Below are 27,265 nucleotides of genomic sequence, written 5' to 3'. Positions count from 1 at the left end.
GAGGGGTGAGAGGGTATGGACACAAAGTCCTCGGTCTCAGAGAAGCCAAATAGAAAATGACAGTGCGCCTTTTAGAAAGCAGAAATAAATGTTTTAAGTGAAAAACATCTAAAAGAATGTCAGCAGTAGTCTGCCATGCTAGCTGTCAAGAACACAATTCTATTGAGATGATTCTTCAAATGAGATTATATTACTCTGTTTTAATTGGGGATTTCCTGTAATACTTTCTCTAATAATTCTACTTAAAACCAAGGATAATCGAGGTGTTTACCACCAATGGATTGTTTGCACTTAGAGTTGTTTGTAACCGGTTATGTTAGTTATAGTAATATGGCCCTATGGCCCTTTTATTTATAGTCCCATTTTTATTGCTATCTTAATCAACTGCACTGCAGCAGACAATAGAAGAACCAGCAGTCACACAGACCTACTACACTGACATGCTGGACGCATTTGCAACACATACTCATCTAATAAAAGGAAACGACTCACTAAAGATGTATTTAAACTTGGTTTTATTTGCAGGAAAAATGTACATGGCAATTGAGGTTTGTCTCTTCAGTGTTTTACTTGTTAGATGCCTGCGGCGGGACCCACTCGTGTATCTTCTTGCGAGTAGTTGAGAAGGGAACATACTGCCCCGGAGTAGCACTCATGTTGAATTTGTGGTTCTCCCAGATGAACTTATGAGGAACTGGTGGGTGGGTTGTTGGGGGTTCATCAGCAATGGAATGAAGCCACCGATGCCTAAATGTAATGAGAAATTACAGCTACTGGTTATACAGTTCTTCAACTTAATGTACACGTCCAGTATTCGTTGCTACAAACAGTATTTTATTTAAGGCAGTAGCAATACAAAACATGTTTTCAAAAAGTCATGTTTGAGACCAAAACGTATCCACAAACCTTTCTTCGATAGCGGGAGGAGTTAAAGGGCGTTTATTATTTGTTAAATGTAGTGCATTTGTGTAACTCATGCCTATCCCAAGGCTTTACATTTACAGCAATGACATATACTGTTGTAATATAGAACAGGCACGAACTAGTGCAGAATCTGCCCAGTCTATCAAACTGTACAGAGAAAACTATGAGCACTGACAGAGAGGAGGGCGGCCCTTCGACAAATCAAGGCACTCGGATCCATTTCCTGATATGGTCTCCCTCAGCATCTTTCTCACCTCACAACCCTGCATTCAAATACCCCACCTTGTGCCGCAAGTGCGCTTTCACCTATACTGCAGTAAAGTACCTCCCCTTTTACCTCTACCTTTCCATCCTTTGCTTTTCAACTCGTTTGGCAGTTGTTTTGCTGTGCCACTGGCCCTTTATCTTTGAGTAACCTCTACTGTTTAAATGGCTGTCTCTCTGGATTTTTTTAAAAATAATGTATATCCCTAGTTGTTCTCTGTGCAGACTTTAACCCTTCCCAAGTAACGCTGTGCTTTATAAAATGCATTATATGCTATAAAATAGGAAGAACAGCATTCGTGATTGTGCCTGAGAAGCTTGCCTCCTCAGCTGAAATCCCGATAAGTGCCTGGAAAATGGGGCAGAGTAGACTCTAAATAACTCATGTTAGTAGAATAACAGTATACCCCATTGTTCATGAAAATGCAAAAGGTGAGTAGGTTTCAGATGCGGGTAATAAATGTATCCCTCTTGTTGTGGGCCACGCACATAGTCGGGCGAGACTGGCAGATGCAGGCAGAGACAGTGGAGCAACAGCAGAAACGGTGCAATAACAATCTGAAGACTGTCCTCGGGTGATAGGGGCAGACATCATGTCAAACGTTAGGAAGGGTAGAGTCAGATGGGGCTCAACTTCAGGAGAGCTGCCATGGAAAAATGCATGCGCCTCCCTCCAGATAGTTGTTGCCATGATAGCAAAGCCACGAAAGTGAGGAAATACCTACCGCACTAGCAGGAATCTACAGAGGGCAGATGCTCCACTGTGGGTGTGGTCGATTTTTCTCCTCCACTACAACCGCGGTTTATGGGAACATCTGTCAATCTTTAAATGATGCCTTCTATCTAAATGGCTTGGGCAGTCTGTCTAAACGCAGTGAAATGAGCACTTTTTGCAGTGCACACAGTTTGCTACTTCATTTAACAAGCAATGGCAAAGCCAACAGGCCTTGCATTGGCTGCCAGCCTTCTGGCTTTAGCCATCAGAGAGCATTTACTACAAAAATGTACCAATTACTCATATTTAATGCCGCCTAAAGGTGGCATCAAGATTAAATAATACGTTGCATATCAATGAAATAAAAGTATTGTGTAATATGGAGCTGATCACAAAGATGAAACTAGGCGTATGTGAAAAATTATATATTCTTAATGAAGTTACCGGATTAAAAAATTACTTACCTTCAGTAATGACTTATATGGTAGAGACATATTGTAGTTGCAGATTCCTTGCCTTATAATTTTCCTCCAGGCGTCAGTCAGACTGGATCCAGAGATTTTTCTTCGAGCAGTACCCTTGTGTGCCATCAGGTGACATCGGTGGACTCCGCGTCCCTCGTTGGCATTGTGGTCACCGTAATGATGTTGGGGTCGTACACAGCTGCCACCTCGGCACGGTGACGTCAGTTTCTTTTCACAACTCTCCATGCCAGAGTGCAGAGCCATGAAAAACACTGAAAATGGTGCTTCAGAGCTAAGGCCCTGAAAGGGAAATCCCTGTGCCTAGAAATCAGTTTGCAAGCAGGGAGGATGGGTGGGTTGGTAAGGAATCTGCAACTAGAATATGTCTCTATCAGATAAATCGTTACCAAAGGTAAGAAACTTGCTCATCTGACATAGATTTCTAATTGCATATACCTTACCTTAGAATAGATACCCAAGCAATACCATCCACGGAGGAGGGCTGTGAACCAAGATCATACTAAAAGGTCCTGCAGGACCAAATGACGAAGTAGCCATCTCTGCGGACCTGACTGTCCAGCTAGTAATGTCTTGTGAATGTGTGGAGGGATGCCCACGTTGCTGCCTGGCAGATGTCCAGGATAGGAACTCTGCGTGCAAATGCTGTGGAAGCAGCAGTTCCTCTGGTGGAGTGAGCACGCAAGCCCTCAGGGGGTTGCTTCTTTGCCAAAGCGTAGCACATTTTGATGCAAAGCAGAACCGATCATGAGATGGTATGCTTTTGCATCGCTTTCCCTTTCTTCCCACCCACATATCCAACAAAGAAATGATTGCCCACCTGGATATCTTTATTACGACTGTGGTAGAATGCCAACGCTCATTTTGGATCCAGGCGATGGAGTCTCTTCTTCATGAGAAGGATGTGGTGGTGCGTAAAAAGTGGGCAAAGTGATAGATTGATCTACGTGAAAAGGTGTAACAACCTTGGGAAGGAAAGAGGCCCTTGTACGAAGCTCCACTTTGTGAGGGTGAACTGCCCAAAAATGTCAGGTGGCGTTGGTAGACTCCGTGTCTGTTGTTGGCATTGTGGTCACTGTGATGACGTCGGGGTTGTACATAGGTGCCACATCGGCGCAGGCCTCTGAAGTCCTCAGTAGGCACGACCATCCTCAGGACAGTTTTAGCTAAAGCACTTAGTTGTTGACCCCTACTAACCCAGTCAACAATTGTTTCATAAATGTACTATAAATCTGACTTCAAAAAACGTAGGATAACTTATTAGGCTTGACAGACTCAGTTAAATAGATGCGGCATGGCTAAAAGCTCATGACTGGCTGTAGAGATATCTGAAGTCATGTGGCCTATTGTGCATGGGGCACTCTGCCATTGAAGAACGCCTTCTTAATTACCAGTCTGTTGTACTAACCATAATGTCTGGTGAAAACGCTTGGCTTCTGTAGTCCATTCTTTGATGCCTGTGATACCCGAATAAGTTTTGTTACAGTTTATTTAATTGAAAATTAAATCAATAAAACATTTTAAAATGACAAATGATTTTTAAAACTCTCTCTACGTTTATACAAAACCTGGATCTGAAAAAGAAATTCACAAATAAATCAACTTGTGGTAGCCCGTTTACTAAACACTAAACTAATTTTATGATCCATTACATTTGTATGTAAATTGGTGCTAAATGTGCTCTATTCCATTCAATCAAGAGTTTCAATTGATATTTCCCACTGTCATTATCAACCTAATTTTTTTTTCTAAGAGAACAGTTATACACAACTTTTAATATCGAGTGCCACATTAAATACAAAATATTTGTGATACATAACTAACACACCATTTTGTATATTTTCGACACCGTATTGCTCAAATCAAAACATTTTTAAACATAAATATTTAGCCGTTTACCAGCTATTTGTTGTTCCCATTGCAATTCCTCATATCTGCAAGTAAAACTTCCAGGGTAGAAAACGAAATATGATTTAAGTCTTGAACTTTAAAGGGGAACGTATGTTTAATTTTAATTTAAATGTAAGCAATATCTATGTGGATGGCAAAGTAAAAGCATTTTTTTTTTTTTAGCTAGAAGCGGGACATTTATTTTTTCATTGTTTTAAACTGGAAATAGTTTGATTGCAGCTGGATGTTCCTTCACAACCTTCTTCGGAGCGCTGCAGTAAAGAAATACTATAGTTTGTAAGAATACTGGCTTATCTGCCCCATCACACAACAAAAAATATTTCTGCTACCGAAGGGGGGTCAAGAAATACTGGACACGAATTGGGAGAAATGTTTTTAGACACACTATGCAGTATTTCAGACAACCTTGACTGCTTTTTTCAGGGAGGAGGGGAAAACAAGCCTCGGCAGGACGCACAAAGCTGACAGTTGCTGAGCTATAACAAAATATAATACAGGGTATAAAGCTTCAGAGTGCTAAGAAATGGAAACAAGGTCACAAAAATATGACAATTATATAAAATATATGCCTGTTTTTTAATGTGTTGATTAAAATCACTGGTACATGTTTAAGGGTTATAACAGGCATATCGAAATAGGATTGTTCAAAATGTAACTACATTTTGGCTATTTTCTCAGTTGCATCAAGGGGAATCCACAAACCCGGAGTACCTTTAGAATCCCCAGGACATTGGGGGGGAGGTGCAAAGTTGGCATGGATAGCTTATGTGGACTAAAACTTATAGACGCCAATGCCCGAACTACCCTGAACAGCCAAAAAAGGGCTCAGCACTGAGCGTAAAACCCCAGCAATTAAGGGGTTAAGGTTTCACTGCCTCATGGTCATTGCAGTCTTAGACTTGTTTTCTTTCTATTGCCTTTTCCATTTAGGGTTGGCTTTAGTCTATGGAAACCATGAGGTGAACTGTCACAATCTCTCAACCACAATGCTGTGGAAACTTGCGAGCAGCGGTGTATGTAACCTGCGGTACAGTGCAATGATTTTATTTATTCACTCTGCACCTCACCCAGCAACACAGTAGCCTGTTTTTCTAACGAGGTAGTCTTAGTTAAATAAAGAATTGCTACACATTGTGTCTGTGTGCTATGTAGAAGCACGTTTCAATTGTCACAAGCTATTTTGAGTCAGCTGATTCTTGACTTACATGGCTCTCACCAGGTTGTTCTACCCAGAATCCGTTTCAAACCTCAATCTTTGACTAAAAACACATTTTCTCACATTTCTGTGATGGAAAGTTCTGGAACCTGCGGGGAGCCACACACTATATTCCACTCAGCATTCCCCTTCATCGGATGAATAAAATGGCATCTCAATTGTGTGGGTAGGCCTAGTGCCCGCGAAAGGAAACGGCCCTAAATGCAACATAGATACATCACATTTTTCCACTGAAAACTGCTTATTTTGTTTTCCAAAGTGGGTAGTTCAGCCAGCACCTAGGGAAACCTAGCAAACCTTTACATTTTTGAAAACTAAACAACTAGGGCAAACCTCAATGCCATGCAAACCTCAAATTATAGCTGAAATAATGGATTTTCCTTAAATTTCTCTGATCGAAACTTCTAAACAGCCGCAGGAATTCACATAATACCTACCACCCAGCATTACCCCACTTGTGCTGATAAAAACGCTGCCCCACTTCTGGGACTCCTATTGACCTTGGTCTGATCCGTTCGTGTCACGGGCACAAGGCCCAACTACAGAGGTGGGGAAGCGCTTTTATAGGCACAAGTGAGGAAATGCCAGGGAGGTAGTGCGGGTGTGAGGATTGGCCAACACGCACACCAAAATGGTTAAGGACTAAACAGGAGCCACACAATATATCAGTAGCACTGTTTGCTACCCACAGAACTGGAAGGGATACTAGGGCAACTGCAAATGTTTGGGAGCAGATGGATTCTTAGGTTAGAAAACGTAAGTAAAAAAACTTTACACAGTGCGAAATTCCAGCTATGGTCTTAAGGCAAGCAGCACAGTGAGTCTGACCTTGAAAGTAAAAATGCACATCAATGGTGCAACCAGGGAACTTTATTTCCTTCTGTTGCTAGGGATGAGATGCAGAAAGTGGCAGTGCAGTGTTATACAGCATTATGATACTTTTAAACTCGAATTGTCAACAGGGTAGAGTTATCAGTCGATTTCCGTAAGGACAATCCTTATTTGTTTTTTGCACACCAATGTCAGCTTGTAACAAATCTGTTATGACTACAGCCACGCAACCTTTGGATGCCCACATTTTAATTAATTCCCTGTACAATTATGAAGACATTACATGTTTTTACCTCACCTATTTCAATTCAATTGCATTTGAGGAGTAATCTTCACATCTCTGAATTATTTTGAAGTACTGTTTGGATGGCCCTTCAAATATTCTAGGGAAATCAGTCAACTGTAGCCCAAAGGCCTCTTGCCACCCCCACCTCGTCTAGTCTCACCAGCTAGACTGTCTTTGACCGTATCTTTTGTGTCCTATCCACCTTAATACTTGAGGTTTTTAGTGAACTCCGCTTTTTTACCAGACATTTAGGAATACAGCACAAGTCTGAGTGAAGCAAAAGTTCTTTTAGGCAAGTAAACATTTTACCTCCTGTATCTTTTCTATATTTTGTAACATTTTATAGATACAACCTTAGTTTTACTTACAGCTATGGAACAAATGCACTCCCCATCGTGCTTTGGGGAGTGGCCTGTCACCCACTGTAAGAGGGAGGAAAAGACAATGGCAGCATACCACCTCCCATGGCGCTTGCACGCACCCCCACTCACTGGTGGCAATGTTTTGATCAATGTTGTGTCAGCTTCCAAAAGCTGTGGGAGCCCCGTAACAGCAACTGATTCGAGGAAGCAAAAATGAAACATGACAACAAGGGCATGTGATCACCACAAGACCAGGATAGCACATAATATTGATCTTCCACAAATGACATTTTTTTTTCTCTTTTGCCCTGCTCCAAGATGTTGTTGCATAGTGAGTGGAGACTCATCAACTCTCCTTTTTTCACCCTTTCAGCTCTGCACTTAGTTGGTTGGGCTTCCTTAAGCACAAGCTTATTGGTAATTTGTTGCACTAGATGGCAAAGGTTTTTTGGTACCACTCCTACACCATTGTCTTGGAAGAAATCCGTACAGTAGTATGCTTCTTCTAAAATGTTCATCATTAGACACTGCCACTGAAAGAACATCGAGCAGTCATCTTTGCAGATTTTCAACAGGTGTTGGAAAGGATACTGGGCTGTAGCATCATCGGCCTCTTACATTCAGATAAGTGATCTCAATGGTCTATTGGGTGAAGAATGGGGGAATTAGTCTGGGTAGGGTTTCTGTTGGTGGTGGCACAATGGATGAACTCCCACGGTTTGAAGTTAACCCCCAACAAAACTGAGGTTTTAACTATCAGCAAACTCTCTTGAGTGTGATCCTCACAGGTGGCCTAGTGGGATAGGTCAACCCCCTGCACCGAAACTAGCAGTTAAGAACTTGGGAGTTTGGGTTGACAATAGGCTGTCTTTTGAGCCACAAATTAAAATGGTTATGTCCAGCTGTTTTGGGGTACTAAGACGCTGAAGAAAATGTTAGTTTTTTTTCTCTATCAGTTTTAAAGATGATCGGAAAGGCCCTAATTATTGCTTGCCTAGATTACTGTACCTGGGCTCCATGATACATGTTAAGAAGAGATTGCAGATCATTCAAAGGTTATGTCACTTGCCGAGAACTCGCTTAGTGTTGAATCCGCTGCATAATCTATACTGGCTCCCGGTGGAGAAGCAAATTCAATACAAGGTTTTTTGAGTGACTCATCAGGTTCTCAATAAAGTGGGCGTGTCTATTCTGTTCACTCTACTTCAGCCTTATCGCCCAAACAGGTTAAGACCGTAAGACTGCAATTTGCCGGTGATTCCACGTTTCAATCTTGCCAGAAAGGGAGAAAGTTCTTTCCATGTTTTAGCACAGACTTTGGAATAAACGTTCGACTAGCTTGATGAACAATTCAAATCCTTCCAGTTTCAGGGAGCAGCTGAAGGCCTGGCTAATTCAATTCTAGATCTTGCATCTTTTCCGCTGGTACATCAGGTGCGCTGGGAAGCCCTCACGAGGAAAGTCATGATCACGATAAGTCACGATAAATTGATGTAACATAAAATGCCATTTCAAACCCTCACCCATTTCATTCTTTTTGTTGTACTTGGTTTTTTCATGCAGTTGAATGGGTGGGAGATTCAGAAACATTTTTTGGTCACTTCAACCAAGCTATTCCTGGCTGAGGACCCCAACTAGGGCGATACTAGACCAGGGTTGCTTGAGTTTCAGTTCAGGGAGGACCTGGTCTGACAGTTTGGGTCTGACTGTTCCCACTGGAGCAGGCTCAAAACTGTTTTGCATATGGCTGGGTACAAACTGAGGTGGCATGGTGTGCAGAATAACAATTGACTGGGGTGTGGTCCTGAGTAATTACCAGTGGCTGGTTTCAATTCAAGCATTCTAATCATCACCTTTTTGTTACTTTAGTGTGTCACTCTAAGTGGGGTGGTTATGACCAGACATGGGTCCCAAGCACACTGTGGCCCTCATTATGAACATGGGGGTCTGGGCCACCATGCTGGCGGTGGCGGTAATTACCGCCACTGGCATGGCGGCCCAGACCACCATATAATATACGTGGCAGGACCGCCACTGGCGTAACTCCGCTACTGCCGCCAGGCAGCCTGGCGATGGCGGAGTTGCATATCCGACAGTGCAGCGCTGCCCACCGGATAATGTACCTGATTCCACCAGCCTTTCCCTGTTGGTTTACTCCGCCAGGGAAAGGCTGGCGGCATGTGTGCCTCGGGCCCCCCTGCACTGCTCATGCGCTTGGCATGGGCAGTGCAGGGGCCCCCGTGCACAGCCCCATCGTGCATGTCACTGCCAGATATGCACGACAGGTGCCGCTGCACCCGCCGCACTGCTACATTGCCGCCAGCTCCATGTGGAGCCAGCATCAATGTACAGGCCCTGCATTCCGCTGGGCTGGCTGGCGGAAACACTGTTTCTGCCCGCCGGTCCAGCAGAATGTTAGTAATGTGGCCGGCGGGGTCGTCAACGCGCTGGCGGTCTTTTGTAGACCACCAGCGCCAAACTCAGCAGGTTTTCCCGCCAAGTTCATAATGAGGCCTTGTGTCACTAGAACCAAGCCATACCTGCCCACCGATCCCTAATTAGGGTGAAACTGGTCCTGAGTTGCTTGTATTCTGGTTCAGGGAGAGCCAGACATTTTGGGATAGACTGATCCCACTGAAGCAAGGGCAAGACTGATTTGCAAATGGCTGGGTCCAAACTGAGTTAGCATGGTGTGCAGAAAAACAATGGACTGGGATGTGGTCCTAAGTAATTGCTAGTGGCTGATATCAATTCAGACATTTTATCCATCACTTTTTTTTGTATACTTCAGTATTTTAAAAAGGAGACACAATACTGCATGATTTATTATAATATTTTTCCACACAGAAGCAAGCTGTGCCTTTGAAGAATGATCACAGGTTCAGATCCTGGTTGGAAACACATTTTAATTCGTTCGTACTAATTACAGACAAAAAGGATTGTACACAGAACTATCTTCCATTTTCGTAGACTGAAAATCTGCTGAAAAATGAATGGCAAATGTATATTAGTTGGTTGATTCTATCCAAAGGACAACTTATAATTGGGAAGAATGCCAACTTGCATTCAGTGTAACTCACACAAACGAGGTCCTTTTAGCCATTAAAATCAGCTGTTCTTTTTAACATAAAAAATGCTAGTAAAGCAATGCTTCAACGTTATTTAACTATGATAGGCTTCAGCGAGTAAGCTGAAAATAGCTGGAAAAAATTTGATCAAAAGGAAGACATCTTTTGAAGCGACGTTTTTGTATTACTTAATCTCATCTTTTCTTATTTAAGTACACTGAATTATGGCCTCATATGCACAGTAACCCGAGTATGCTATTAACACAGTGTTATCACCCTAGTATTCCTCTTGTAAAAAGCAACCTGAGAGTAATTAAACATTATTACAGTGGAGGATTGTACCTGGAGCTGCTGCAGGCAGACTTCCTACAGAAGATTAAACACATATCTGTATACTCTGCGTTTTATGTGTACAAGAGTATTATCACAAGATGTATTTCACTTTCCTTCATGATGTGCTATTGTCAAATCTGATCTAATTACTTGTTCTGATTATTATTCTTGTGGTATTGAAAGGTGCAAGAGCACTGGAAGCTTATGCCATTTTAATAAAGCACTTAAGGTTTGATATACGTATACACACGGATGCTTATATAGGACACAGTCAAACACTAAAATTGTCCAAAATGAGAAATGTTAGTTGAAGGTTACCTACTGTAGAGTTGGCAGATAACTCTGTCCATGTCACAAGGACACTATGGGCCTGATTACAACCTTGGTGGAGGGAATTACTCCGTCCCAAAAGTGACGGATATCCTACCCGCCGTATTACAAGTTCCATTATTTCCTATGGAACTTGAAAAACAGCGGACGGGATATCCGTCACTTTTGGGACAGAGTAATCCCCTCCTCTAAATTCGTAATCAGGCCCTATGTTTCCAATCCAGGCATTTTTTTTCATTTATTTTACAACGCATTGTAATAAGAGACTCGAGTCCAAGTTCTCGGTGAGAGTGGGCGACTTTCCGAAGGAGGGACATAAGGTAATTGTGACTCAAAGATAGGGCATACAATGTTGGGAAGTTTGCTTAAACACCACCCTCCCCCTTTGTTCAAGAATGGGTTGAGCTTGTGGGCTCCCAAAAGTCACACTGCAAAGACAGTAGACGGACCTCCGCCAGCTGCCCCTCTCTCATTGCGTTAATGGCGGAGGGCACGACAGCTTCCGACTGTCCGGCTGCCATGTCTGCAAATCTGACAACTGGTCCTGCATCCTGTTTGTAACTGGCAACACAGCACTGACCAGTTGGCAGATGTCACAGACTCCTTTTACGAGCAAAACCGTGAGTAGGAAAAGAGGGCTAAAACAACAGTCAAGTGCCCGACACGCTGTACACAACAGAGACATGGCATATTATGAAAGTGGCTCCCCTCAAACGTTACAAGAGCCAGACATTTAAAAAGGAACACAATTCCATAAAACAAAGTTTAGTGCGGGCTAAAACAAAGGGAATATTGCCAATGGGTGGAGGTGGAATATTAAAGTAATTTGCTAATTTCATGTTTTGTTAAGTGTGTTGTTGTAGCCTCTATCACACCCAAATCCCTTTCAGTTTCAATTTTTCATGGACTACATATCTATGTAAGTATATAGACAGAACACGTAATGATGAGGAATATTCTTATTCCGTAAGGTTAGGAATAGTTTATCTCGTCTATTATCATTGGTACCTTTGATCAGATGCTACAGATCGCTGGATACAGCTATGATTTCATGGTGGATGTGGCCCTACATCGTCCAGCATTCCCTAAACCATGCAGTAACATCCATGCTTTTCAAAACCTATGATCTTAGTTCTTATTCCACTCAATAAATCAATGCACCAGGAGTCCAAAACCTGAAACTGCCATCAGGCAAGGAAAGTGGTTGCAACAAACTGGCAAATGCCAAGAAGGAGCTACTGCACCGCTACCTATTTCAGACAGATTGTATAAAAGCCACAAAATGATACTAACTATCACAAATATGACTATGGCAGGTTCTGAAAAGACGATATACAGGCTTCTCTGTTCCTAGATACGTAACATTGCTCGAATTTTATATTGGTAGCTGCAACAAATTTGCATTAGAAAGCCAGCCGACCCACACAGAGCATAGTGTTAAACAAGACAATAGGATTGAAATATTGGTAGCTGTTTTCTGGCGAGGGGGTTTATCACGTATGCAACCCCAGTGCCCCTACACTGAAGCCACATTCTCACTTACCGCTCTAGGTAGGGGGCCCTCCAAGCAGACTACTTCTGCTTTGTCGCTGCATGCTAGTGTCACACAACAGCCCCCATGAGAGCTGCCAGATGGGCGACAGGCTACCCGACCGGAATCAGTAAAGTGTTCAGCCATGTTTCGTTCCACTCATTCGTTGCACAGCCCTCATATATACACATTTTTCTCAATATGATATTTTCTAAAGCGCGCACGATTATGCTGAATATAGTGATCCTTAGTTAAACAAATGCAAACACTAATAAATACAAATACCAAAATAACATTGACATAGTAAAGAAAAAAATTAAGAAACCTGAGCAATTTCTAAGCAGTCCCAAATTTGAGAGTCAGGATAGATGGGATAGAAAGCCCAGAATCACCCAAGGTTCATGCAGAAAGGGAAAGGACAGGAGGAAGAATTTACAAATGGCTTGGGGGATTGAAGTCCAAAGATACCTCTTATTGGTATGCAAGCCTTGGAGTGTAATAAACATACTCCAGTGAAAGGGCAGTGACCCCCTGTACAGCACACTCCACACGCCTCATGGCACTGGTTGCGTCTTGGGAGAGACTGCTTAAAAAAGTAAGCCCCCTTTTTAATCCAGAACACCTTGTGGTTTCTTCATTGTTTCTGGTGTCCAGAAACATGAACAATCCTGCCCTGAGTGTACTCTCTGCCCCCTAAAGTTTACTTCTCTACAGGTTTCTCCACAATAGTAGTATTTAACAGAGATGCTGGCAGTTTCCTTACAGTTCGAGCCCAACAGAGCACTTTGCCTTCAAATAAGCACCTTCCCTCTGGAGTTAAGGTCTCCATAAGCAGCGTACAACATGTGAGGACAGTAAGAATTATAGCTGCGATTTTCAGGCTAAAGTCGGTAATGCGTGCTGCGTCACCGGTCAGCGTCCGAGGAAAGAACAAGAACATTGTACTGCCAGCAGACCCCCGCCTCTTCAGATGGTTAGGGGCGATTACGGACTGCGCACGGAGTCATCAGTCACCTCTCTGCAGCACAGCAGGCACCCTTCAGCTGCCGTTTAATGAAGCTCTCCCCGCGCAGCGGCTGTAACCGAGCTGCAACCTGAGATGAGCAGAGACCGCCGGCCTGCATCCTTTATGGTCTGAACAGAGAGGTGCAGATGCCCGACATGACCGGAAGCACCAACGGAAATCGGAAAAGTGTATTTAACTGCTCAAATACATATCCATAACTGTTCTATTAAATGGTTAATCTTTTTATGACTTGGCCATAGGTGAGCTGTATTCTTATGCTGAGTATTAATTACTAATTGCCACACTCTCTGAATTTTGATGTCATCTAATTTCTGCAGTATTCAAATGCGCCCCGTGAATAGATTACACCAGCCTCAATGCTAAGCGGTTTTTGAAATTTGAACTTCACCAGGATAAACTGACAGCCAAATGCCCCAGTCCAGCTGAAATTTTCAGAATGACATTTTCTGAGGCAGCAGCCCATTTACAACATATCCACTAGCTCCACAATCACATAGTGCAAAGCTTATGATAGTCGGTTTGCACCTCCTACCATGCTTACTGGCATTGACATTGTACTTCATAGTTTATTGGCTTTCATCCGCGCATAGATTAACGTTTACCCCCTTCTAGTAGGAACAATAGTCCAACCTACAGTCCTTGGGCTCTGATGTGCCATTCCACAAAAACTGCTTACATGACCTGCCTCAACTAAGTGCATAGGAGCAGTAATCCGCACGTTTGCTCTCTTGGCTCATGGAGTGCGATTCTGGGTCAAGGAGAAGACACCTTCTCACTTCCACGGTATTTGTCGTCATTTCCAGGAAGACGTCCGAGTGGCAGGTGCATCCAGAGGAACCTCAGGGCACAAACATTGGACGGAAAGGATATACTTAGATTTAATGTTTTGCTTATAAGGCATACTGTTAAAAAGAGACATCTAACAGTCAAAGTCACTATTTCTCAGCAGGAGTATTTATTGACTTATATGATAGTTGTGCTGGGGGGGGCTCAATTAAAATGGTTTATTTTATTGACCTACAGTTTAATAGATATTCAAAATAATCTAACCAATCACCACAAAGACACCACACTAATCTCTTCAACAATACCAAAATAATAGCCTAAAAAGAATTTGACACATCAGCCTTGAGCGGATCAGTGGACAACTTCAGATTAAACAATCTGGAGGAGGAAGAAAGAGTGAGATATTCTCACTTGCTTCAGATATATGAAAAAATAACTTATGTACACCAGTTTGCAATTAGGTAGCAAAAACAGTATTTATCTACATGACATTTGTGCAGTCCGATGGCATCTAATGAAAATCTAAAGAATGTTAGAATGAGACTTGGTAGCCTTTCAATAATGTGAGTGTATCAAATTTGTAACACTTGCAGGGTTTTTCTTTGCTTTTACTTGTGGTAGGTGTATTGCCTCGTGCGTGTTTTGAACTTTTGTTTATCCAAGCTTCAATTTATTTAACACGGACTGTGATATGGATATCATTTTGCTACATTAATTGGGTGTTCAAACACTGATAAGCACTGGCAGCCAAGGATAGCTTTGCCCCTCGGCAGGCCTAGTGATCCTTTCTAGAAGAGGAAACTGGGCTATCCAAATGACGTGTGGTGGGCTGGGTTTCTCAGGGATGGCTGAGTATGTGAGCCAGAAGGACAAAGTCTACTGAATGTTTCAATGGCATTTAGACTTAAAGAGAGTATGCTCACTTCTTTGGCATCCTTAACCTAAAGAAGAGCCAACAATAATGCACATGATCCCTCTTCTCTAAGCCTAGTGTTGCACAAATTCTACTATTTTTTTCTAGGTACTAACTGTAGACCCCTTCCTGCTATATATTTTGCTTGATAGTAGTCTCACTTATAAACTGCAGTATCTCAACTTTGCCAACACAATGGCTTGCAAAACTTTAGTTCAGCTGGACTCACTGAAGAAAGACTACGCTTTTTTAGCAGCTTCAAAGGTTAGTGAGAAGATACTATGGCAATGTCTGGCCACCCACCAACACCTCTGGTTACTTTTAGGTATAGCCGTAAATCCTAACATTTCCCTACCTGTCTAGTGTTGTGTACTTTGGGTGCTAAAAGACAAAGGCCCTCTAGCAACCAGAAGTCATCTAGTGACAAAAGTTATAGACTTTAAGAAACCCTCACATAACAAGAAATAACTTATCATGCATTTTCGTTTGTCCAGACCAGCACAGGACTAGCACACAACAATCTTTCTTAGTGTTACACCAACCAGTCCCTCCTGTTACCAAATTCAACAGCCTAAAGAGAATCCTGACTGAGGCTTGTGATGTATGTTTGACAATAGATATGCGTTTTAGCTCTAAAGCACACACAATAATTTATCTGTGGTGCTCAATTAAAACATAAAATGTAATCAGATAATTAGAAATGGTATAGGTGCACATACACCTAAAACCAGGCCACAATAAAACGCATACAGTAAGTTCATCATAAACATTCTTTAGGGGCTATACCTCAATTTTGGATTACAAATATTTAGTGGCTAGTCATTAACATATTGCTAAAAACAGTAGATCGTGTGCTGTGGTCTGCACATTTAGTCAATGTAAACAATGTGGTAACGGGAGTACCACATGTCTTTCAAAATCCACATTTGGTCTTTCCACCTTTTTATATCTGGCTCGACATGGTGTTGTAACACCTTACATGATCAATAGAAAAGAGCTTTAGGAAACATTATTGTGAAGGGGGCTTTTTCTGTGTCAACATTTTCAATGGAAATCATGTGTTAAAGCCAACAGGCCTTTTAGGGTGGATTGTCATACAGTGAGTTAAAGCCTGTAGACATACATTCCGTTACAGAGAACCTCCCAGATAGCACTGGTATGCAAGGGTTTTGGTATTGGTCACCATCTATGAAACTTCCTCAGGGTAGAAGGTTTACACTTTGAGAGTTACTTTTATGGCATTTTAAGAAAGGTTGAATATATTTGTATTTTTTGACTGTATTACAGGACTTTCTTTGTGGAAAAGCTTATATTGAGAAAGATAGGCCTGAGATGGTTTAAGCCAGTGATAAAGGTTATAGGCCGTATTGCTTTATTGGTAAAAGTTGTGTCAGAGGCCATACATCTAATCTTATGTTATGATAATTTCTGGCCAAATTCCCAAATTCAAAATTATTTGGATATTTGTGCAGCACACTGAACTCCGCGGTATCCAAGAGGTGCTATAGATTTTTCCGGACAACCCACCAGGCAGGCTTGACAGATGTGGATCTGAGGAATCCAGACATTACTTGAGTCTTAGAGTGAGTACATATGTCCAGCCAGCCCTGTTAATATAATAGATAGGCCAATGGTATTTAGCTATAGTATCAAAGAAAACATGTAAACATTAAAAGGTAATTTAAACAAGGTGAAAAGAATGATTTGTTTTGTAAACTTTTTTTCACTCACAGCTCATACTGTCCTAGTGTGTTTACTTTATGTGTTCTCAAAGTAGTACTTATCTACACTGCCATAATAGTTTAGCAGATTTACAAAGATTTTGTATCTGTTTAAGATCTGGGATTTTTAATCTTAAAATGTCTTGTAATACCACATATAAATAATAAATGTGTTCAGTGGAATAATGTTCAGCTATGCTGGAAAGTAGTGTGCTTCTAGTAAAAGCGCACACTGAGGTGGGGTGGTTCCTTTTCAAATATGTTTTCTAGGCTGCCCTGGAGAGACAGCCTTTGTGTAAAGTTGTGTTTCTCATAGCAGAAAGTACTGGGGCTGATTCTGGGCTGAAGCTTCCTGAAGCAGCAATCGGAGACAGACAAAGATCAGGCCTGGCCTAAAAACTTCCTCTTCTTGAAAGACAGAAACTGCCATCCACCAAATGACAGTGCAGAAACAGACTAATCTGCATCTCCTAGTTAAACAAAAGAGCTCCTACCTCCCAGCGCATGGGTCTCCTCTCTCCAGCTACAGCAATGTAGGCAATACACTTTAACTGTCTGAGGGGAGGAGGGACACTATCCACACACCTAAACTAAACTAGGGGCATCCATATGGATCTCACTTTGCTTTTGAATTTTGTTGGCAAGGTTGTCTTTAAAGGTAAACATTAGCGGACATTAACTCCAGTATTTGCAGAATCTCAATTTCAATGTATGTATTCAATGTTTGCATTACTTACCCGTATATCCTGTCCAATTTGCTTTGATCTTGAAGTCATGAATTCAAGTACTGCCTAAAGCTCTCAATATTTAGCTACATACACATCCAGCCATTACTTTATGCGTAAGACTGCTGAGCTGATCAACTGTCCTTACCGAAGCAGTAGCAATAGCCCAGCAGTGGACGGACTATTCAACTTATTCTATTGTCTATCAAGGAGTACCTAATAGAGCACTATCCCAAATGCAAATAATTGTTACTTTCTGCAATTCTGCATCTTCAGAGCGAATGATATTTCACATGTCTACTCTATTTTCCTAAATTTCTGCATGAAAGATTTTGACCTCGGTTTCTAGCCCTTTGATTGGCTCCACTCTTGTTTTCTTTGAATGACTGGCTCCTTACTTTCTAGGCTGTGCACTGCTCTTGGAGTACAGCCTACTCTAATTCTTCTACATATTTGTCATAATCTCTACTATATTTTGGTAAATTACCAACATCTCATTTCAATGATCATAACCTGTCCTTCTTTGAAAGTCATACCCTGCAACCTAGCACTACCTAGTCTCCTTTAGTTGATTCACTAAACTAACCATCCACCGGCATGAGCTCACATTTCCTCCCACTAAAGATCACACATGACTCTACCAATTTAATCCACCACAAAGATGTTAGAGTAAATGTGTATAATTGCCTCCATCAAAGCATAAAACTAATCCTAATAACCACAACCACCGATAACTACTGGATTAACCATCAACCTTACTTTACAGGATAGCATGCTGGCCTGGGTAAAGTGCATCAACACTTCTTGATGCGTCATAAGTGTAATTTGCAATTACAAATTAACTTTGCACCATTTCAGACAACACTGAAGCCATTATGAAGCTAAAGATGAAGTCAACTGCAGATTTCACAAATCTTAAAGTGCTTCAAACGTCATTTCATGTAGCCACAATAGAGTTTAAATGGGACACTGGAACAGAGGTAATTACAACTGGGGTTCAGTACGTCTGCCTTTGATGACTCAAATTAGTGAACAGTACAGTAGAACATGTGATACAGAATGTCTAGTTTTCTTTGATTGTTTTGACAAAGCTACTGTTTGCACTCAAGAGAAGGATAATCAATCATAAAAGCTTTGCGAAGGGTTTGTTACTTTAGGAAATTCAATCCAGAAAAAGACAAATAAGTACAAATGAATACCTTGGTAAAAACGCTTAAAACATATCTTTAGAAGAGAGGGAACTGAATCCCATTTGAATCTTTCGGTACACTGCTCTACATGCTATATGGAAACTAGAAAAAATATCAACCACTACACAGGGTCAATGCGAAATCTATTAACGGTCATTTTTTTTTTTTTTTCATGTTGAACAGCAGCGAAAACTGCTGGCTTTAAGTTAAAAAAAAAAAAAAAAAAAAAAAAAAAAGCACTATGAAGTGTCCGGAACTCACTGCATAATAGTAGTCTTAAATGTTACTTTACGCCATGTTGCACAGACAGTCCTGCTGCTGTGCAACATGTAAAAAACAGGGGGAGGGGAGGTCAAGCTAAATGAGGGAGAAAGGTATGAGAGACATCGGAGAGTGGGAGGAAGGTATGGGGATTGGCTGGAACCACAGGGAGTGAGACAAACGTAAAACAAAGAAGATGTGGTCTAATAGCCACAGCTGCCAACTTTGGAACAACACCCAGTGATTCTGGGCAAATCATATGATCTCTCCCTGAAAATACTTTGAACTACATAAGCTAATTAGTATCCTATTTTTAGGTCGAGCCTAGGCAGCGCGCATGCGCTGTCTCTCGGACTGTTGTAATTGCTATGTGGGCTCAATGCCCACCTACTGGCTTTTTATTGGCTGTGTGCTTTTTGTAATCTAATTCTGTTGTCGCTATTGGTTTCTGGCATGCATTTGGCATGCCTTCTTTTGGATTATCCCTCCCAAAGCGCAGCGACCAAGTACAATCTTATTACACCGGTTCATTTGTTATATGTGTGTGGAACTTTTTTTTCTTACTTTGTGTCCTGGCATTGTAGCGATTAGTCTGTTTAAGCATGGCTTGCATTGGTTTTTTTTTTTAACACGTGTAAAGATAGCAGTGCGTGTGTTTGATTCTTCTTGATTCTTGTGGTTATTTTAAAACGTGCTTAATGTAACGTTTTGAAAGATAGCAGTGCGGGTGTTTGATTCTTTTGGTTATTTTTCAACATGCTTAATTTAACGTGTTTAAAGATAGCAGTGCGGGTGTTTGATTCTTTTGGTTATATTTAAACGTGCCTAATTGTTAGGTACTGTTTGCACAATTTACATATTTCATCCCATTGCGGCGGCATTAAGCAAAGTTTACGTGCATAATTACTTTCCAGCGCGACATTAAGCAAAGTTTACGTGCATAATAACTTTGCGGCGACATTAAGCTAAATGAAAGTACATTTTTATTTCACATCCTAACATATTCATGCTTTGGGTCACATACACTTTGTTAGACAAATACACTACACATAGAAGTCCTCTCTTTTCCCCACACGTACTCTGTGGTAGCACAGCACTCACAGACACATTGAGAACTAATGTATTTCTCAACATTACAGTGTTGTTTTAGGTGCATATTTTGAGGATTTTGTTCGTTTGTTTGCTACAGTGAAAAACGTACTTCAATACAGCAGGGCGCATATTAGCTTGCATGTGGTGTTTTGGTAAATTTATTTCGTTACTCAAATTTGAAACGCTATTAAATATAGACGAATGTTCACTTGATTTATTGGGTTTAATTTTAATATTTCGCCGGTATATTAATCACAGTTATCATTCAGTTACATTTACTTTATTCGAGTTTATAACCTTCATACTGCTGCGCTTGTTTGTCTTTAGACACGAATGTGTACCTGTTGTGTTAGTACTTACTTCGAAGCCATTTAAGGCTGATTTTTCGTTCTTTAAATTGACAAATTATTACAGTGTTAACCTAGTTTTAATTACACACTGACACATTTTACAACATGGCCAGTACAGGCTTAGTTGTGCCTTCTTAATATTTTGAGATGTTTTGGCATTTAAAAGCTTACAAGTGCTAATGTCCACTTGTATTTTACTTCAGCACAGCTACAAATAAAAGCGGTTAACGTTTAGCTGTGCCTGTTTCTAAAATATTATTTAGTAGCATCAAGGTAAAGGCCAGTAATGACTTTTTTCTTTCGGATTCTTAAAGGCATCTGCTGCAAAAAGTTGCGAGGCAGAAAAGCTATTTAGCCAGAAAACAGAGCACTGCGAGGGTGGAATTCTCGTTGTGTATGCACAATGCTAGATTTGCAAACATTAAATTGGAGAAGTTTGTAGTATGTTATTACAATCCTGCTGCGGCCGCTTTGATTCATTTCCTGGTTGCACGTTTATTTTTGAAATATTTTCTTACAGGTTTACATATAGCAGACTGTACGATCGTTTACATTTTGGGATTTTACATTTCTAAGGCATAATTACTGTACATAGATATTTAGCATGCGTTTAGACAGTTAGCTTGCTATTAATAATACACATGCGCTCTACTAAACATATATGGTCTCACAGAAATACACAACATAACTTTTTAACACTTTCTGTCAATCAAACATTTTGGAATTTCCGCTTGTTTTCTCTCATCTAGCTCTCTTATTTACATAGCACTCTCTTTTTATCCCTCTTTTGGCATCCCTTATTTACAAACAGCACTGTTTCTTTCCCACTGATACAAAACTTGAATTAAAATGTCAATAAAAAGTATACCATTTTCTGAGATTACACTTCATTGTTGCAGAAAATATTTTATTAAATGCTCACAATACTATTTGTATCATAATACATTAACATCAACAACACCAATAGCTCTAATGCTTACAAATGCGAGACCTATTGCATTGCAAATGCTTGTTTTGTAGAGCCGTGTGCCCTGTGCAGTGTGTGGTGCAGTGTAGCATGGGTTTGTCATACACTGTCGGGCCTCGAGGACACGGTGTGGAGCGTTCTGTGACGACCAAATGAAACAATGTTGACTTGTGCATTGTGCTGAAAACTAATTATGGGGATGAAGTGCACTGATACACCATGTAGGTACATTTAGCTCCCGCCCCCCCCAAACAGTGCCTGAATACTGTAAGCATTACACATCTCGACTTATCATTCCAATATAAAACGCCTTCAAAAGGGTTACCCCTTTAAGTATTTTATTTTGAAAGCCCCATTCTCACGATGGTTTCAGGGGAAGAAACATTTCTGTCTGAGTCTAATAGGATCTGTAATGTTGTAGTGGTTGGAGATTGTAGCGCTTGCGCCTTGGAATCTGGTGTAACTACGGCTCTCCGCAGCACTCCCGAAGTTGTCTGCCCTTGCTGGGAACTAATCCAGTATGCTCCACCGTCATATCGCGCTACCCGGGAGTAAAGGCCAATAACAGAATTCAAAATTTGGACCGATAAATGTCAGCTTCCCATGAGTTGTTGCACCCTCCTGTAAGACAACGTCTTATACTATTGTGCGTGTTCACCTGGGTGGAGTTTTAGTGAAAGCTGACAGGGGCGTCTCAGCTAAAAATTAAAAAGCACGCAAAAAAATGAAATATCATCAGCAACTGACAAAACTGCTAATCAGAGTAATTCAATTCGATTGCAGTGAAAGTTGTAGGGCGAACGGTAGTCCATACACATACCAATTACTTAATAAAACAATTGTTGAAACTGTTGGTTGGTTTCATATGTAGAGGATTCCCTGGGCGCCAGAATGAGATTTTTGCAGTTTGTGGCAGAGCAGACATACTGCAGCATCCTGAAAGACACTGGAGCACTGTAAAGGCAGAACACATCTACTCGTATAAAGTGTGGGTATTGAATGAAGAAAGAAAAAAAATACCTCAGAATCGACTCTAGTGGAAGGACACTGGGCGCCAGACACTCATCGCCAACGGAAACGATACTTTGTCCAAACTCCAAGAAACAGACAAAGCCCACGAAGCAGAGGAACAAAGAGATAAAGTGCAGCCAGGTAACGTCAGAGGCTGCTGCTGGCCAATTAGAAGTAAGAAAAGGAAACTGACAGGGGTAGCCTACGAATGTTAAGTAAATGGGAAGGTGGGGGCGGCCGTAAGCCCCTTTTAAGATTTTGTTTTGTAACACAATAGATTTCGCCGCGGCGCAAGCGCTGGGCAGGCAAAACCTAAAAAGTATCACCTGAAAAAGCGACCAGTGAAAGGACACCAAATTGCGTCCATGCTCCAGGGGCAGAGCAAACACAAGAAGAGGAAGAAAAGCCCACACAGCAAATGAGTAAGAAGTAGACAAATAACAGTGACAACAAAGTTAAACAGAAGGTAAGAAATGGGTGGGCTCCGGGCCCAATCTAAGATAACAATGTCATGCACCAGGCAACATATGGGCTACATTGGCATGACCTAAAACGAAATGATCCAGACCAAACCCAAAGGAACTTGAAAGAAAATCTGGAACACATATTCACACTCAATTAAGTAAAAGTTATGTTGTTGAATTACACCAGAAGAGCACCAGGTGCAGCGGAGAAAAGGAATAAAAGAATGCTGTTTAATCAAGGAAGTTTGCTTCTGTTTACTCCGTGAAGTGTCTTAACTACCAGTTATTAGGAAAAATGTAAATGAATTATAAAATCAGAACCCTTAGCAATGCAGAACACATTGATTAATTCCTTCATAACATAATTCACATAGGCCCATGACATCTAATTGGAAATACCCAAATATTATGAACATCCCGCCAACGGGGTCTGGGTAATGTTTTTCACTAAATATGAAGCCACATATTGCAAAGTTACATCTTTCTCTTAACATAAAAAAATAAAAATAATTATTGACATTGCATATGAAAGGTCCTCATAAGCAATGTTAAACTTCAGACATAATGGGGAAATTTAGTAATAAAAGGCAACTTTGAACAAAAAATGAGGTAGTTTAGACATTGCGATAAATGAAAGAAAAAGCCCTGGGTGGTTTACCTGTTCTGAAGACCTGAGAACGATGTGGAAAACTCGGACTGGAGTGATGAATAACACGCAGTCTGCGAGCGCTGCTGCAAATCGAAATTAAGCTGTGGCCTATACGTCAACTCCCCAGAGTGTTGTCTCCATTCAATCTGTTTCGGGTTGTATTCATCTATAGCATCAGTTTTATGGAGTGGACCAATTGCCTGGGTTATGACAGACCCCAGCCCGCAAAGCAGGCATAAGAAGGCTCCGATTCCCCTGTTTGCAATTTCTACTGTAAATTGCAATAACAATTATTTTAAAAAAATATAAGCAGGCAAGAGCAAAAACCTGGTTGAAAGACCGAAGCAAAAGGGTGTTCACGCAAAAAGGAGAGTGCAGCAAAAGGGAGTAATAGCAGTCCACCATAAGGAGGGGTCAGCATAGACCAGGGGGCCAGAAGTGAAGAGGGCCCTCCCCCCGGAAACAGCGGAGGACAGAGGGCGCGAAAAACAACCTGCAATGCCCTAGACTCGGCAACAATCAGTCAGCCCACAGAGGCTACAGGGGCAGAAGCGGATCACTGAGCAAAGTTTCAAAAACTTGAAAATGTTCCATTACAGGGAGTGAATTCTGCTGGTACATTACCATATTTAGTACACAGAATGTTTTAATCAAAATGTACCTTTAATTTCCAAATTTCGGATGGAGCCGAAAAGAGGATATATTCAGAATCAAACAACTATTCTGTGCCACAGTAACTAAGCCACTCAAGGTGACCATCCAGTCTAAAGGCATCCTTGGTTTTAAGCCTAGTACTATTTTTTTGGGCTTGGCCTAAAAACAAGGTGCTTGCTCTGCAAAAAAGAAGGCATGGGGCAATCAAAACTTGTAGGACAGCTTGCCCTGTGGCGAGAGGTCCAAGTTTGGCTTTGCAAAAATGAAATACATTTAGTAAAAGAAATAATTTTAGATCAATCGTAAAAGGTTGATGCACTTCGGCCCCAGAACTGGGGATAAATCTTGCCTCTTTGAATACATGGCTATAAAACTCTTCTCTACAATAGCACTGACACGATTACATCATCAATGGGCAATGTCCTTACTTTAAGGCTCAGGTCTGTAATAAGGGCATCTCTTCATTTCAGTCTCCTCTTCACATCTCTTTTCTGCTGCACACATAGGATAATTACGATGTCCGGTTATTACATCCAACAGAGAAGCATAGCCAAACTAATTTTGTTATGCTCACTATAATATGCATTTAATGTTCTTGCTAGAGGTGAAATTGCTATTTTTACCACTTCCAATAATTAATCTTCTTGAAAGGGAGGAGATACAATTACATTTGAACATTCATGACACTTATTATGAACGGGTTGGGATGGAAAGTCCTCTGCATAGTAACAGATGTCCACCCTCTGCTCTGAGTGCCCAACAGGATCGATGGCTGGATCCCAAACGCTGATCTTAGGTGTCATAGGCAAACATGGATCATGCATGTGCGCTATGACAAAGGCCGTCTCAAGGATTTTGGTTTTGTTGGACAGGCAGGGGTGCCCAAAGCACTACCGTTATAGTGGTGGAAGGCTAGCACCTTCAGAAGGAGTTAAGCAGCACAGGCCTGGTGGTGGCAACATACCATGCACTAAGCAGTAGAAGTCCTTGCATCCTTTTTAATCTCTAAAAGTGAGTGAGCCTATGGTCCTCACTCCAGTGACAAAGTTCAGCTGCTGTGTGCTTAACTCATCCATGGCCTACATCAGATTTGTGTGAAGTGCTGCACACTGTTGCATCCACTCTAGGTGGGTGCGTGTGCACATAGAAAGGGTACAATACAGGGTTAATGCAGTACTGAGGAGTGCATTCATGGTGAATCCATGTGCTAGATGTACATGTGCCTATGAGTGGAACAGTCCCTGAAGGCTGTAGTGTTGTGCAGTGCGTGCAGGACACATGCATGTGCTGAGTATACGTGTACCAAGGATACAGTGTGCTCGTGTTAAATGCATAGGCTCAATGTATGTGCGCCTGTGAGTGGTACAGAACATAGAGGATACAGTACTATGAGGTGCATGTATGCTGTGTACATGAACTGGTTGTTTGTGTGCCCCTGGATAGTACAAAACATGGAGGTCCTGAGTTCCTGAGAGACCTACACATGCATGGTGAAACAGTGAGGCGGTAGAGAGATTTTTCCTCACCTCCTGAGACGGATTTGTGTACTGCTGCATTTCGGTAAGCTGGGTGGAGGCCACACTGGGGAGGGGAGAGTGAGGCATCCCTGTACACTTCAAAGGGTGCTCTTTGATTCAGTGAAAGGTCGGAAGGAAAGTGCCTGGTTACATCTCAGGATTGAGATGAGACTTATAAGAGAATCATAAAAAGTAGGGCAGGGGGCCTTGGCTAACATTTCGTGGCACATATCACTGTGGCTGACATCCAGGTGCAAACTCAAGTCACTCCTGTGGCCTGTGTTGTGGGACAGCTTTTGAGACATTCCTCCTTTGACAGACTGCTTTTCAAGAGGGAGCAGAGGAGTAGACAAGCAGCCAGACAGGATGCAATAATTCTGCTTGAGACTAGGACTGGGGGCCAAGGCCTGCTAGTGTCCCTGCTGGGTGAGAGGTCACACCCAGGGAATCTAAGACCACTAGGCTTGGAGCTGGGAATGCCAGCAACTGCCTACTTGTCAAGACCACTGTGCTCTGTTAGGAAGAGGAAAGCGTTGGAGGGAGCGAGGTTCAGTGGGGAGCCCTGCAGAGTGGGCCAATAAATATCTCAAGACTGATTTTTCTAAGGTTTTATGGACTGATGAAATGAGAGTGAGTCTTGATGGGCCAGATGGATAGGCCCGTGGCTGGATTGGTAAAGGGCAGAGAGCTCCAGTCCGACTCAGACGCCAGCAAGGTGGAGGTGGAGTACTGGTTTGGGCTGGTATCATCAAAGATGAGCTTGTGGGGCCTTTTCGGGTTGAGGATGGAGTCAAGCTCAACTCCCAGTCCTACTGCCAGTTCCTGGAAGACACCTTCTTCAAGCAGTGGTACAGGAAGAAGTCTGCATCCTTCAAGAAAAACATGATTTTCATGCAGGACAATGCTCCATCACACGCGTCCAAGTACTCCACAGCGTGGCTGGCAAGAAAGGGTATAAAAGAAGGAAATCTAATGACATGGCCTCCTTGTTCACCTGATCTGAACCCCATTGAGAACCTGTGGTCCATCATCAAATGTGAGATTTACAAGGAGGGAAAACAGTACACCTCTCTGAACAGTGTCTGGGAGGCTGTGGTTGCTGCTGCACGCAATGTTGATGGTGAACAGATCAAAACACTGACAGAATCCATGGATGGCAGGCTTTTGAGTGTCCTTGCAAAGAAAGGTGGCTATATTGGTCACCGATTTGTTTTTTTTTTGTTTTTGAATGTGAGAAATGTATATTTGTGAATGTTGAGATGTTATATTGGTTTCACTGGTAATAAATAATTGAAATGGGTATATATATTTTTTTTGTTAAGTTGCCTAATAATTATGCACAGTAATAGTCACCTGCACACACAGATATCCCCCTAACATAGCTAAAACTAAAAACAAACTAAAAACTACTTCCAAAAATATTCAGCTTTGATATTAATGAGTTTTTTGGGTTCATTGAGAACATGGTTGTTGTTCAATAATAAAATTAATCCTCAAAAATACAACTTGCCTAATAATTCTGCACTCCCTGTATTCAAGTTAAATACTCTTTTTTATATTTTTGTGTGCTTTCGTTTGAGATCTGGGAAGTGCCTTAAAAAGTTAATTACTCAGACTAAGAGTGCTCCATTCTTGTCAGGAATCCCCAAGGTGCCTCCTGCGTTATCTGTCAGCATCCCCAGGAA

General features: G+C 41.6%; 1 protein-coding gene across 1 annotated transcript in view; it reads right to left on the bottom strand.

Moving 5' to 3' along the window:
• Nucleotides 1-498: 498 nt before the first annotated feature.
• The window catches only part of NDUFA12 (NADH:ubiquinone oxidoreductase subunit A12), a 119,550-nt gene continuing 92,783 nt past the window's right edge, over nt 499-27,265 (bottom strand). The window contains exon 4 of the mRNA XM_069229108.1: nt 499-747. Coding sequence (XP_069085209.1) covers nt 567-747 — 181 coding nt within the window. The 3' untranslated portion in view covers nt 499-566. The remainder of the gene's footprint in view (nt 748-27,265) is intronic.

This window comes from Pleurodeles waltl, chromosome 4_1, assembly GCF_031143425.1.
Source record: "Pleurodeles waltl isolate 20211129_DDA chromosome 4_1, aPleWal1.hap1.20221129, whole genome shotgun sequence".
Lineage (NCBI taxonomy): Eukaryota > Metazoa > Chordata > Amphibia > Caudata > Salamandridae > Pleurodeles > Pleurodeles waltl.
The sequence above is the reverse complement of the archived record's forward strand: the minus strand, read 5'-3'. Positions and strand labels throughout refer to the sequence as shown.